Source organism: Dipodomys spectabilis, unplaced genomic scaffold, assembly GCF_019054845.1.
Source record: "Dipodomys spectabilis isolate Male_0828 unplaced genomic scaffold, ASM1905484v1 ptg000045l, whole genome shotgun sequence".
NCBI classification, from domain to species: domain Eukaryota; kingdom Metazoa; phylum Chordata; class Mammalia; order Rodentia; family Heteromyidae; genus Dipodomys; species Dipodomys spectabilis.
This window is the reverse complement of record NW_024870722.1, coordinates 2,178,310-2,193,421: the sequence shown is the minus strand read 5'-3', so window position 1 is coordinate 2,193,421 and position 15,112 is coordinate 2,178,310. Positions and strand designations below refer to the sequence as shown.

The window sequence follows — 15,112 nt, the reverse complement described above, 5'->3', positions numbered from 1 at the left end:
GCCCCACAGATAGCTGTCAGTCCTATTGCATGCTACCCTTCCACCCTGTACCCTTTCAGGTACTAATCTACTCAAACTACCCTTTCAGGGGATGTGCAGCTCCCTTGAGGGTAGCCACCCTCTGTATTCTTTCTAAAGCCTGGTCTAGAAAGCGTATTTAGTAAAGAATCGTTGATGGCGACTAAGTGCTACGGTTTGAATGTGTTCCACAAAACGCATGTGCCAGACAGTTAAGCCCCAATGCAACCATGTGAAGAGATGGAACATGTCAGAGGCGATTAAGATGGGGCCCTCATGACCTAATGGATTAATGCCATGATCTTGGGAATGGGTTTGTTCTAAAAGCAATTTCTTCCCTATTTCTTATCTTGCCCTCTCTCACCCTCACACCTTCCATCTTGGACTGCCATGGCAAAAGGCCTTGGTCAGACCCTGGCACTTTGATCTTGGACCTCTAGCCTCCAGAGAATGTATCTCTGTGGTTTAAGCCACACAGCCTGTGGTACTATGCCATGGCAGTCTTGGAAAACGAATGCGTTCTTGATTTGGTTTTGTGGAATGCTGTCTCTTTGGCTACTATGTGGGGCATGGCCTGAGGAGACAAACCACTAGGCAGGAGGGCAGACTTCCAGGAAGGAGGGCAAAGCAAAGCGGGGAGGACTAGGAAGGTTTGAGCCTGAGGGCAGAGGAGCAGATATCTCTTTGTAGATCAGGCTTGGGGCAGGAGGAAAAGAAAGGTATAAAAGGTGACCCTAAACTGGGTGCTGGTGGCACATGCCTGTGGTCCTCGCTACTGAGGAGGCTGAGATCTGAGGATCACAGTTTGAAGCCAGCCTGGGCAAAAATATCCATGAGACTCTTATTCCCAATAAACTACTACTCAAAGAAAGCTGGAAGTGGTGCCGTGGCTCAAGTGGTAGAGCACTAGCCTTGAGTAAAGGAGCTCAGGGACCCAGAGTTCAAGTCCCAGGCCTGACGCATACATGCGCACGCGCGCGCGCACACACACACACACACACACACACACACACACACACACACACACACACACACACACACACACACACGACCCTACTTCTCTCTTTGATCAACTCGAAGTACAGAACTGCCTTTAGTGAAGATGGCACTTTTCCTCCCTTACAGTGAAGTTCTTTAAGAATCTTTCTAAAATTCCTTCTGTGTCAACAAGGTCCAGGTCTATATCTCACTAGGAGAACACAGAGAACTTCTTAACAGCGGAAAGAAAACCAATGGCTGATTAGAGTTTAGTCTGAGTTCCAAGGTAGATGCCATCTAGAGCATGGAGTTTACTGCAGGTCTTAAAATTAAAAAAGAAAATTGAAACCATAAGCTATCACCTTCCAAAAAGATGTAAATTATCAGTGGAGAGCCGAGAACATGGTCTAATTCTAAGGAACTGGAATAAACAAAAGCTCAAACAAGAATTGGCTCATTCTTATTTGTAATGCACCTTTTAGGGCCACAAAGACAGCTTTTTCTTTGCTGTATAATTTTGCTTAATGTCATTGTTATTTATCGGACATTTGAAATGTGCCACATAATGACCCAATTGATTTGGATTGATGAAATCATTTGATGCTCACAAAATAACACTAATGAGGTTGTTGCTATTATTATTATCCTTGTTTTCCAGATGAGGAATGAAAGGCCACATGAGGTTATGCAGCATGCTTTGGGCCACAGTGCTAATCAGCAGTGAGTCTGAGCTCCATCCAAATCTTGGTGTTAAAAGTCTGGAACTCACGCATTTGGTCATGAGGTGGGATAAATACAGACCCTTCTTGAGACTTTGGATAAATACAAACCCTTTTAAGTTTGCTTCAACTGACCTAGTTCTAGTCTAGGACTAGCTCTAGTTCTAGGACAAGGGAGTATGGGGCCAGCAGACAGCAGGCGTTAGGAGGAAGTCAAGGAGGCAGGCTCCTCTCAGCAGATCAGATAGAATTAGCAAGGATTAGACATGAGGTAGGAGAGAAAGAAAGGTCTCAGAAGTGACTCAAACTCTCTCAAAGTTTCTGCATGAGCATCTAGAAGTATGAACCTGCTTTAATCAAGGAAGGGCATTTTCTTAAAGTGAAGTCTTTTGAGAATCTAAAAGCCAAAGCTCTTGGTATTTATTATTTTTTTTTAATGCTACTAAGCAGCCTCGGATGGAAGACAATTAAAAACTTCTTCATACAGATCAGAATAGATTCATACAATCTCTGAGAAACAGGAGAAAAGATTGTGAGAAGCCTTTAGGTTTTAGGACTTGGTAGCTCCTTTCAAAGGTCTGAAAACCTTTCATAGAAAAAGATGATTAGAAATAAGATGTGGGAGATAAAAGTTACAATTGAATAAAAGTCTTTTAGTTTAATATAAGAAAGGGCATAATAAAAATCAGGCCTTCTCCATAGTAAAGTAGACCCAGTAAGGCTCTCATTCAGAGACTAGAGGAAAAATGATCGGGAATGCTGTCTCAGGCAGGAAATTGGCTTCCTACATAGCCTTCAAGGTCCCTTTCAGTGGTAAGCTAAAGATACCTGGACGGCCCAGAAGCTAGTGTAATTAGAATGGTGCCTAGCTCAATATTTGATTTTCAGATTATCTGCAATGTTTCTATCAGGATCAGACTTCTGGTTGGTACTGATGCTCTGCAGATGGCATGCTATGAGATCTTCGGGGCAGTGACAACACAAATGTGGGAAGCCCCAAGGATCCTTGGTAGAATACCTGAGTGTTCAATGACCTTTCCCCCTGCAGTGTTTTGGGATCATTGGACATTGTCAGGAGGATAGAGAAACCATTCTTTCTGAATAAAACTTGGCTAGATCAAGGAAAAAATCATATTGACAGGCAGTTGGAAGGATTTTATTTGGGGGGGTGGTAATGATAAGGGTGACATCACCTGAGATACTGACACATTCCTTCATTTGTAGGGAAGTAGACAGACAGTGGCTTTATCCTTCCCTAGGACTCTGCTAGGACTATGTGGATAACATGGGTAGTCAGAAAAATCTCTCCAATCTTTCTGGGAAGACAGTTCTCTTCTTCTAGGTATGTAATCTTGTTAGTGATATGTGAATGAATCCCCTCAGTCCTGGCTAGTTTAGTAGGAGAACTCTACCCCTTGACTTAGGTAGAAGTTGAGGGAGACAGAAAGAGGAAACAAGCAGTTAGTGTGGCACAAAGTATGGTGACATCCTTAGCTCAGCTGCCAACCTTAGCTGTACCCTCTCTCCTATCTCCCAATATTCCCCTTCCAGTCTATTCCCTTGGATTCATTTCAATAAAGAGTTTAATTCAGTATAAGCCCAGTAGACTCCTTATTGGTCTAAACGCCACTGAAATATTCCTCACAAATACCCATGGATACCATGAAATGGTCTATTTTTTTAATTTTTGTTGGTCATGGGGCTTGAACTCAGGGCCTGAGTGCTATCCCTAGGCTTTTTTGCTCAAGGCTAGTGCTCTACCACTTTGAGCCACAGTACCATTTCCAATTTTCTGTTGGTTAATTGGAGATAAGAGTCCCCTGGACTTTCCTGCATGGGCTGGCTTTGAACCCTGATTCTAGATCTCAGCCTCCCGAGTAGCTCGGTGTGAGCCACTGGCACCTGGCTGAAATGGTCTATTTTATATGGAAACATATTCGCAAGATCCTACTAATAATGTTGTCACAAGTGTCTGTTTCAGATGATGAAGGCTCACAGGCAACATAAAATTTTACTTGGTGGAGAATCACAGTGACTTAAGTTGTCATCAAGAATCAGCTGTGCTGTAGTACAGGATTATGGACTTGTAAGATGGCAAGATCCAGGCTAGAAGGCTTGGCACCTCTACGTACTGCCTATAGCAATGCTTTTCAAATGGCTGCTCTGAAACAACAGTTCTAATTGTGTATTTCTTTTCATTCTGAATCCATTGAAAACTTGTGCTTTTGTGAAATACGAGTGTTAAAAATAATGAAAGCCTTTTTAGTCACAAGACTCAACAGACATAAAATTATCCTGTCTAACACTCTAAAAGTATCTGGAAGTATGCTCTCAACTTCTGCACTCATGGGTGCTGACAGGTGACAGGTGCTCTGTGCAGCATCCTTTGAGGGAGCAGCGTTGAGGGACTTACTCAACCTCTCCTGCTTTCTCCATGAGGATTAAATACGATGATGCTCCTGCTGCGGATGTGCGGATGCAGGCACAGATAAAAAGTTTTCTCCCAAACTTTAAGTTCTTAATGTTCTCACTAATAATAACTAGAGTTGAAAACAATAGCAAAGGGCCAAAGTAAGTTTTGTTTTTGCTTTGGATGACATAACATGATAAAATCAGAATACCTAAGAGGCAACAACTTCTCTCTGAGTTAAGTCTTTTCCCAAACGCACATACTTTGACCAAGAGGCTGGAAACCAAAGCTTAGATCTCTCTCCTGGGTACATCTTGCCCTTGGCTCTGCCTTGAGGTCTACTAGGCCTTCAGAACTGCTGTTTTCTCATCTGCAGGTCTTGGTCTCAATAAATAGCAGTTACTACCCGGGACACACATTCAGTGTCTCAGATAAGATATACTCTTCGCCCCAGATGGAAAAACTTTCTCCTTGTCATGCAGGGAACTCAAGTCAAGCAATGTGCCTTGGACATCTGGGCATTTCTCAGGCTGAGGTAGGATGTCTGGCCCAGAACATTCCATTTAATTCCACTCATGATTTTGGGGACAGAGGTGAGATCTGGTCTCAGTGGCCACTGTGGTAGGCCTCAACTGTGACTTTGACATTTCTGCTCATTCTGTTCTCTATACAGTGACCCAGGGACATATTTTAAAGGGCAGTTTCCACATCACTCCATGCTCAATAATAAACTCTAAACCTTCTGTATGTTTGTTCCTTGAGATTCAACGTTTGGTCTGGTTCATCTTCCAGTCTCCCCATCATCCCTTCCACCTCCATCCCAGGGGATGAGCTCTTGTTCACATTCCTCAGGTGATTGATCTCGATCCCCCCCCCCCCCCCCCCCCCCCCCCCCCCCCCCCCCCCCGGCAGCCCCTCTCCCTTCCTTCCCGGCCTCCATTACCTTTCCAGCCTCTGCATGGTCATGGCCAGCGTTTTATTCAGCTCGTCTATCATCCTGCAGCCGGAGGGGTGCATGGGGAGGGTGCCGGTGGAGGAGGGAAGGTGCTGGCCGTGGCTGCCATACTGCAGCTGGTGCTGGATCTGAGATGGCAGGACGGTGTGGTGGTGCTGGGCCACGCCCTGTTGGCTGCTCTTCTGGGCTGCGTAGGCTGCCAGGGAGAGCTCTGGGCCCCCGCCGGGCATACAGATCATGACTTTCTTTGGAGGTAGCGGAGGTGACAGTTTCATTGGCAGACAAGGCAATTTCACGGGGGCGCCAGGATCTGAGGGCAGGAGGTGGAGAGATGTGAGTTGAGGCATTAGAAGAAAGAGAGAACACCACAGCTCTTTCTACCTTGGGTTCATAGGTAAGGAGGTGGGCCCTCAGGATGCAATCAATCAGCTGAAGGCATCAGCATAGAGGATGCCCTCAGCTAGAGCTGATTTCCTGGAGCTCCGGGAATGCACTGGCCTCAGGCGCCCCAGGCAGGGTTGGTTAGTGGTATGGTCTCAGGCATGTCAGACTGAGACTCTGGAGCAGGCCTGAGAAGGAAGGCTGCAGGAAGGGACATAAGGAAGAAACTCACTGGTCTTCAAGGAAAACTTTTCCAGGACCTGCCAAGATTATCTACGTATTTGCCTTTATTAAAGTAATACATCCTTTTGGTTTCCAGTTCCCAACAGGCAGAGGGCAGAAGCCAGCACTTGGTTCAAGTCTGCTAAGGGCACATTTCTCTACAAATGACTTAACAGTGCCCACCTGAACTCCTTCATCTGCCTGACATCCAACCTTGGGAGGCTGAGTTGTGAAGATTTATGGTGGTACTGGGTAGGAGTGAAGTATGTGTGGTTGCAAGGCAAAAGCCTATTTAAAAATAACCAGCACAGGGGCTGGGAAGGTGGCTCAGTGGTAGAGCGCTTGCCTTGAATGCCAGAGGCCCTGGGTTCGATTCCTCAGCACCATATAAGCAAAAAGAAAAAAGCTGGAAGTGGCACTGTGGCTCAAGTGGTAGAGGCTAGCCTTGAGCTGAAGAGCTGAGGGACAGCGCCCAGGCCCAGAGTTCAGGCCCCACAACTGGAGGGCCCCCCCCCAACCAAAAAAATAACCAGCACAAAAAGAAGGAGAGGTAGAAGGAGAAGAAAAGGAAGGATCTCACAATAAACTTTGTTGTCCAGGATCTTCCCTATTTCAGCGTGCCACTAGTTGGGATTACAGGCATGAGCCATTGGTGCCTACCTTAAATCTTTTTTATTGGTGGGGGAAGGAGGAATTAGTCCTTGGGCTTGGGCCCTGTCCCTAAATTTTTTTTTGCTCAAGGCTAGTGCTCTACCACTTGAGCCACAGTCCACTTCTAGCCTTTTGGTGGTTAACTGGAGATAAGAGTTTCAGGGACTGATTTTCTTCTTGATCAGCTGGGAGGACATTTGTGACCATGTGGCAGAGAGTAGGAAATTGATAAGAGACTTTGGCTATCAAATCATTTTGCATTTAGTTAAACACAGGCTTTCAGCAAAGTTATTTTGTGGGGCTAGGCAAAACTTGAGTTACAATTTCAAATTGTGCTTTATTTATTTATTTATTTTTAATCTATTTATTTATTTGGATGCCAGTGCTGAGTGCTGTCCCTGAGCTTTTTTTTTTTTTTTAAAATTGTGAAAATACCCTATAGAAGGGTTACAATTACATGGGCAAGATAATGAGTACATTTGTTTTTTTTTTTGGTTCATTGTGGGGCTTGAACTCTGGGCTTGGGCGCTGTCCCTGCGCTCTTCAGCTCAAGGCAAGCTCTCTACCGCTTGAGCCACAGGGCCACTTCCAGTTTTTGTTGGTTTATTGGAGATAAGAGTCTCTTGGACTTTGATGCTGGGTCTGGCTTTGAATCTGATGCTCAGATCTCAGCCTCCTGAGTAGCTAGGATTACAGGCGTGAGCCACGACACCCAGCATGAGTACATTTCTTTTTTTCTTTTCTTTTTTTTTTTTCCAGGGCTGAGGACTGAACCCAGGGCCTTGCGCGCACTGGGCGGGTGCCCTTCCGCTGGGCTAAGCCCCCAGTCCCATGAGTACATTTCTTATCAAGCATTGTTGCCTCCTCCTTTGTTTCCTCTTCCCATCCCTTCCCATGCCGCGCACCCCCCCCCCCCTCGCCAAAGTTGTAAAGTTCGTTTTTCTTTTTTTGATTAAAATTTTTAATTGTAAAGCTGATGTACAGAGGGGTTACACTTACATAAGTCAGGAAAAGGGTATATTTCTTTTTGAACAGTGTCATACCTGCTCCCCTCATTTTCTCTAGATTTCTCCTTCCCAACCCCCTATTTTTATTTTATTTTTTGTGAGTCCTGGAACTTGAACTCAGGACCTGGACACAGTCCCTGAGCTTCTTTTGCTCAAGGCTATCATTCTGCTCCACTTCTGGCCTTTTCTGTTTATGTGGTACTAAGGAACCAAACTCAGGGGTTCATGCATGCAAGGCAAGCACTTTACCACTAAGCCACATTCCTAGCTCCCTTGATTTTTTAAACAGGTTCTCACTCTGTAGCTCAGGCTGGTCTCAAACTCTTATTTTCCTATCCTGGACTCCCAAGTGCTGGGATAATAGGCATGTGTTATAAAGGTAAAGTTCGTTTTTCAGCATAACAACTTGTACATCTCATTGTTGCCATGGGTCCACCTGTATCCCTGAGCTTTTATGCTCAAGGCTAGCACTCTACCACTTGAGCCACAGCTCCATCTCTAGCTTTTTGGTTGTTAATTGGAGATAAGATTTTTATGGACTTTGCTTTCCTGGCTGGCTTCAAACTGCAATCCTGAAATCTCAGCCTCTTGAGTAGCTAGGATTACAGGTGTGAGCCATTAGTGCCTGGCTCATAAATATAGTATTTGTAAAATAACTTTGTACATGAAACAAAGTCTGTACACATTGAATCATCGGATGTCCCAATGGCATGTTAGCACTCAGAAAGTTCTGAATTTTGAAGTGTCTTGGGTTTTGGGTATTCAAATTAGGAATATTCAATCTGCATCATGCTTTCTATATGCCAGACACTGGTTTAAGTGTTTTTTTTCTATGATAGTCATGTCTTCCAGCCAATTTAGTCCTATACCACACTTCTTGTTTGTGTAACTATCTCCTTGCCTAAATAACAATGGACTTGAACCAATATATCATGGTACTCAGTGCCTAGTTCACATGAGAGAAGGTACAAGCCATATAACACAGACTGAGCTGAAATGCTGATGATCTATTGCTAGAAGAATCCACAGGTTTCCTAGAAAGAGATCCTCCAAAAGGCATAAGGCAGATGAGCCATTTTAAGATCATATAGCTCTGAGTGGCTGGAAACAAAACTCCTAGTTCACAATAGGACACAGCAAAAGCTAGTAATTCCAAGGTCTCTGGTGAGCTTGGTCCCAAATGCAAAGCTCCTATGCTCAACCTCCAATTCCCATCCTGTTCACTGTGATCGCCTGGACACAAGGCCGCCCCAGGCAGGACAAAAACAGGAAGTATTAGCTCATTCTAAGTGCTGAGTGAAATGCAGAAACTCCATATTTGCGTCAGCTCTTGGTACTGACTTGTCTTCCTCTGGCTCCTGGAAGCTTTAGTGCACACCTACCAATCATGATACATCTCATTGTGTTTATGGTTTGGCTCCAGCAACTCTTTCCTATGATCCTTCATTTGTGGGTTCTGGGTCCATCTAAGGCAGCAAGATTCTTATTCCTTTCACCAGGAAAAGGTAAGAGCTAGGAAGGTAAAGTAGGAATGCTCTACCTAGGAGTGACAATGCTGGAAAGTTCTGCTCATCTTAAATGACAATCTCCCATACTGTAGGATTACCTGTCATTACTTCCATAGCAAAAGGAGCCACGTGGACCCCAGAAATTCTAACAAAACATGGGAAGAAGAAACTGCTAAATGAACTAATAGATATAGTCATTCTAATTGTTCTAGAAAAGATAGGTGCTGGGCACAGGGAAGTCCCATCCCTTTTACCTTTCCTGCTTGCATCTCCTTTCTGATTGTTCTGATATATGTGGTTATCATTTAAGTATGGGCAGAAGATGAAAGTAAACCATTTTAAATCTGGTTTCTTTTTGGGGGCTCAGTGGACTTGGCAAGGAAATTAAGAAACAGGTTACAATGGTGGAATTATCTATTTTCTGTCAATTTCCTATGCAGTCCCTATCCCTGCCCCCCCATCCCCAGTCTAACGAAATGCTGGTGAAAGCCTGGGCAGCTCAGATCTTTACTTTTATATTTTTATGACATCTCAGTATCAGCGCCATTTCCTATAACAGGTCTGGAGGCATGATTTGGAATCAGCAACATACCATTCTGAATTTCTGTTTCCTTATCTTTCTACCCATCTCAAACTTGTGTGTTCCTAACCCCCTTGCCAGTGTCCTCAATCTGGGATCTCATCATTGATGTGGATACAGGTCCCAGCCTGCCAATCCATCTTCACACAGACATCTCCTGAAACCATCATCTGTCCATGCTTTTGGTGTCACATGGCTCTTGTCCATGCTAACACATCCAAGTGCAAACTGTCAGTGTCAAATCTATTGTACTATTCTTACTCTTACTTCAGGGGTCCAGCATGTTTCCACGTTGGGTTTCTTAGTAAACAACTCATTTCTCTAGCAGGGCCTTTGTTTCCTCATCTCCCCATTCCTGCCTGAAGATCAAAATTGCCTTCACCCTTCACTGCTCAACTGAGGACCCACTGCCCCACCCAGCCTGCTTTTCCCTTGGGCCCTGTGACTCTGACAAGTCAGCCCCACTGAATTCTGCTCTATTTTTATGTTGTCAGCGCTCAACCACTTCCTGTTAGTTCTCTCCCCACCCCCATGCCACCTCCTAGAGTTCAGCAACACTTTCATATTTCCTGCAGGGTGCCCCATTGTGGGGCAACAGCACAGGCAAGGCTCAGGGAGAGTGAGCGCCTAGCCTCATGTTCTCAAGCCTCGTGTGTGTGTGTGTGTGTGTGTGTGTGTGTGTGTGTGTGTGTGTGTGTGTGTGTGTGTGTGTGTGTGTGTGTGTGTGAAGGTAGGTAAGTGTGAGAATTATACTGACACTGTCTCCAACCCCCATGATTCTATGCTAGGGTCCAGCACTGCAATTGTTAAAAACTAGGGGTAGAGTTGCAAACTACTTCTGTCTTTCTCTAGGCACAAAGTCACTGTTTCTTAGAGCAGAGTCCTGGGACCACCTGTAACAGTCACCTGGCACTGTAAGGTTATATCCCTGGGACTCTGACATACAAGTCAGGATCTCTGGGCCAGGTGTTTGGATCTAAAGTGCTGCCTGGGTGCTGAGGGCCAAGGATGGAGGGCTGCCAGAAGTTCTGAGTAGGATGCTGTTTAAGGCAGGGATTGGCCAGTCTGGCCCAGCTGTCCCAGTACACTCAGCACGGGTGCGAGCGTCCGTCCTAAGACATCATCGGATGGTCTCTTCCGTTTCTATACTTCCAGTAAGTAAAAAGGTAAAACCAACTGGCTCCAAGCTAGCTTCCTAAAAGCTGATTTGTTCAAAAGAAATCCACCTGATTGTTTTCCTTATATTTAAAATGTGCAATTAATAGTTTTTTTTAAAACCATATTATCTAACAGTAATTCCACTTGGATTTTATATAAAAATTACTTATCACGGAACATTTTGTGAATGATATCTTATGTCCCCTGACTGGATTTTTCTATTTTCTTTGCTTTAGAACACATTGAAGACATTTTAGTTGTTTGCCTAATGGGCCTTTCTTCAAATGATTGTCTCAAGCATTAACTACTTAATCAAATGTTTAGCTTTCCTAGAGCTGATTCAGCATTGGATTCTTTGTTCTTTCTCCTTGCCGATCTTCTATTTCCCTTCAGTGTACTTTGTGCCTATATTAAACAAGGAAATATATAGTGAATATTCATTGTGTGTGTGTGTGCGTGTGTGTGTGTGTGTGTGTGTGTGTGTGTGTGTGTGTTCCTGGGGCTTGAACTCAGGGCTTAGGTACTGTCCCTAACCTCCTTTTTGTTCAAGGCTAGTGCTCCACTACTTGAGATACAACCCCACTTTTGGCTTTTTCTGAGTAGTTTATTGGAGATAAGAGTCTTATGGACGTTCCTGCCTGGGCTGGCTTCAAACTGCAATCCTCAAATCTCAGCCTCCTGAGAAGCTAGGATTACAGGCATCAGCTTCCAGTACCTGGCTCTAATAATCATGTCTTGTTTTGAATCATGACTGTCTTGAGATCTCTGAGGAGCTGGTCTGGAATCCTAGCTGTAAGACTAAGGAGCTATGTTCCTCTGTCTAACACACACCCTTCCGAGGCCTGTTCTGATTGGCGTAGGGTTGTTACCCTGGAGGAAGAAACACTCTCCCTAGAGTACCTTATTCTAATTTTACAAAGTCTCCAGACAAGTTAGCATAGAGCCTAAGAGCCTCAATGCCCAGTATAATCCTTGATATGTCCCAGGAGTTCAATAGATATGGTGTTAATTGATTATAAAATAAACATCAAAATATATTCTCTGCCTCACTCACAGGTCATTCTGAAGGTCAGACACTGTGTGAATATGCTTTGCACAAAGCACAATGTGTACTTGCAGTGTTACTAAGTGGACTCTCATAATGCCCCTAAAAACTCAGCTATTGGTGCTTCCTCCCAGCATGGGTGAAAAGGTAGAAGTCAAGAAGCAGGTAAATATACCAGAGGCAATTGAAGAGTGAGTCAAGTAGTAGAGCTAAGAGCTTCCAAAGGACCATCTAAGGCATCTCCAGGCAGGCCAGGAAACACTGCAGCAGGAGCAGACAGAAGAGGAGGTGGGGATGGAGGATGAGGAGGAAAAGGAGAAAGAAGAGAAGGAAGAGGAGGAGAAGGAGAAAAAGGAGGAAGAAACAAAAAAAGCAGAGGAGAAGGAAGAGAAGAAGGAGATAATAGAGGAAGAGTAGGAAGAAGAAAAGGAAGAGGAGAAAAAAAGGAAGAAGAGGAGAAAAAGGAGGAAGAGAAGGAAGAAGAGAGGAGGAGAAGGAGGTAGAGGAACTGCCCAGGTTTTAGCAAGATGCTCTAATGCACACAGCACCATATAGTATTAGAGAGCTAAGGGAACAGAACCCAGAACTGGGGGTCTTAAAATCCAGGCCCCTTGCTTTGCGCTAACGTTTTTGGAATTCAGTCTCCTTAGTTGGGATAAGGCAGACACAGACATGCTTGCTTTACGTGGACAGGCTCTCACTGAGGAAGATGCTTTGATCTAGCGGATGCCCCTGTATTTCTTCCTCGTGGGAGGACACTCTGCCTTCCGCATTTATGATGCTGGTGGCTGGGGCAGCCGGAGCACACAGAAGTGTCTCTGCTTGCTGACTTCTTTCTGCAGTCAGCCTGATTGAGATGCAGTGTATTCATAAAGCTGTCTTTGTTGATGGAGTGGAAGAAGCAAAAACTACCAGTTCCAGGGAACAAGGAAAATAAACCCAAACTGTGAGTGTTGCACAGCCATAAAACCCAAGAGAGCCATATTTCAACATGACCCAGCTCTGGCTCAGGACTTCAGACAAAGAACTGGAAGTGTATGATTATTTCTGTCACTTGTCCTCATACAGTAAGACTGGGGGCTACAAATGGGAATGAGAGAGGGCTGAGGGAATACAGCTGAGCATCTCTAATCCAGAATCTGCCATGAAGCATGGAAAATTCCATGCTTGACCTCATGTGACAGGTCACAGTTTAAACACCAGTGCACTGCAAATGTGGCGCAACACTTCTGTCAGGCCTGAGCACACAGGGTATATGAACCATAAATGAAATTCATGGGCTAGGGGTGTGGCTCAAGAAGTGTCAGTGCTTGCCTAGCATCTGTGAGGCCCTGGGTTCAATCCCAAGTCTCAGTTCCACTAATAAATACATGAATAACTGGATGAATTTCATGCATAGACATGGGCCTCATCCCCAAGATATTTCCTATGTCCCCATCCTCTCCTTCAAAATCTAGAAGATTGCTAAACCTGAAATACTTCTGATCCCAAGTCTTGAATAAGGGAGACTCAATCTGTATCACTTTAGCTTCTTTTCTTACAACCATAAGTGAACTTTTTTTTTTCTCCTTTGGTAGTACCAGAGTTTTAACTCAGAGTCTCCCACTTGAAAGGTAGGTGCTCTATCACTTAAGCCATGACCCTAGTGGGTTTTTTTTAAACTCAGTTTTCCGATAGAGTCTTAGGCTTTTTCCCTGGGATCAGCCTTGGACTGCTATCCCCCTATTGTGTAGCTGGTATTACAAGCCTGTACTACCACATCCAGCTTGTTTGTGAAGATGGAGTCCTTCTAACTTTCTTACTCAGGATTTTAGCTTTGAACCACAAATACCCCTGCTCTCTACTTCCTGAGCAGTTGGGATTATATAGGCATGAGCTGCCATGCCCACGCCTCATAAACAAACTTTTAAATTAACACCTGGTTTATGAGTCCATTTATAACTGCTGATGTACAAGCAGTTTGCATTAACGATAGTAGCACTTGGTGCTTAATGAGCAAGCGTGTTAGATGAATTTCTCAGTCTCTTGCCATCTGGTTTCAGTTATTAAACTCTCTAGCTTCTTTCATACAGACAAGAGGCATCTCACCCAAAGACACAAGGGGCCTATTAAAAGTGCATTCAGAACTGGGCATCAGTGTTTCATGCCTGTAATCTTAGCTACTCAGGAGGCTGAAATCTAAGGATCGCAGTTCAAAGTCAGCCCAGGCAAGAAAGTCTGTGACTCTCTTGTTTTGAATTCACAACCAAAAATCCAAAAGTGGATCTGTGGCTCAAGTGGTAGAGTGTTAGCCTTGAGCAAAAAAGCTCAGGGACAACACCCAGGCCCTGAGTTCAAGCTCCAGGATTTGCACACAAGCATGCACATACATGCATGCATGCATACACGCACGCACGCACGCGCACACACACACAGTATAAGTCAGAGTTCAGCACCAATGAACTGCCAAATAAGACAGTACCCTCCCTTGCTCACAAGAGGGAGCTCATAGGAACTCCAATTCTTTGACACACCAGCCACCCTAGGATGACAGGGTAGCCTGGTATTTTGCTTTGGTCAAAGGCATAATGTGCTGACCTAATTGATAGCTTAATCCATTCACAGACTGGCAGAACAGTGGAAGGTGAGTGGAGGAAGTGAGGCACTGGGGTGAGGAACATAATGTTGAAGGGTAAATCCTGGTTTTGGCCTCTAACTGTTCCTCCTTTCGGCTTCCAGGCCGCCACAAGGAGAGCAGCTTTGCTCTCCCATGCTCTGCTACTATGATGTTCTGTCATCTCAGGCCCAAGGCATCTATCAGATCTTGGATTGAAACCCTAAAACCATGAGAGAGAGAGAAAACCCCACCCAAACCCAACCAACCAACCAAACAAAATTCTTCCTCCCTTTTCAGTCCCTCTCCCCATTGTGAAGAAAAATGAACACTCTGATCACATTTCCTTCCAACAGTCCCTAACACAGGAGAGAAGACTTATGGAAGAATTCAGAGTTGGAGAGCATGGTACTCCACTCCCTCAGAGGAGACTTATGGACAAAGCTTCTCCCCTTCCCAAGGCCTCCTGTTCTACTTCTGGCCAGCATTAACTCAGCATAGAGGAGGGAATGAGGCAAGCTCAAATTTTGCCCTCAGGAAACTTCTTCCTGGCACCTTTCCCAAGGGAAGCAGGTTGGCACCCTTTGCCATTTCTAGTCAATGCTGAGCTTCTCCTAGTAACATGTATACATCCAGTTGTCAATCAGTCTACCCAACAGCATCAATGGCCATCTTACCTATGCCAAAGATACCAGCTCAGCTGAAATGAAGTGATTGTTACTGACAGCCCACCAACGATACCCCCTTTTCTTTTCCTTTTTTTTTTAAATTTAATTTTATTTTATTTGTGAACATACTGTACAGAGGGGTTACAATTACATGGGCAGGATAATGCCCACATTTCTTACCAAGCATTGCAGCCTCCTCCTTTGTTTACCCTTCACCTC

At 44.6% G+C, this 15,112-nt stretch overlaps 1 protein-coding gene across 5 annotated transcripts in view; it reads right to left on the bottom strand.

Annotated features, from left to right (window-relative positions):
• Phactr1 (phosphatase and actin regulator 1) overlaps positions 1 to 15,112 on the bottom strand; it is a 430,764-nt gene that overhangs the window by 47,070 nt on the left and 368,582 nt on the right. For all 5 annotated transcript variants that reach the window (XM_042678533.1, XM_042678536.1, XM_042678535.1 and 2 more), the window contains one exon: positions 5,069 to 5,390. In XM_042678533.1, coding sequence (XP_042534467.1) covers positions 5,069 to 5,390 — 322 coding nt within the window. The remainder of the gene's footprint in view (positions 1 to 5,068; positions 5,391 to 15,112) is intronic.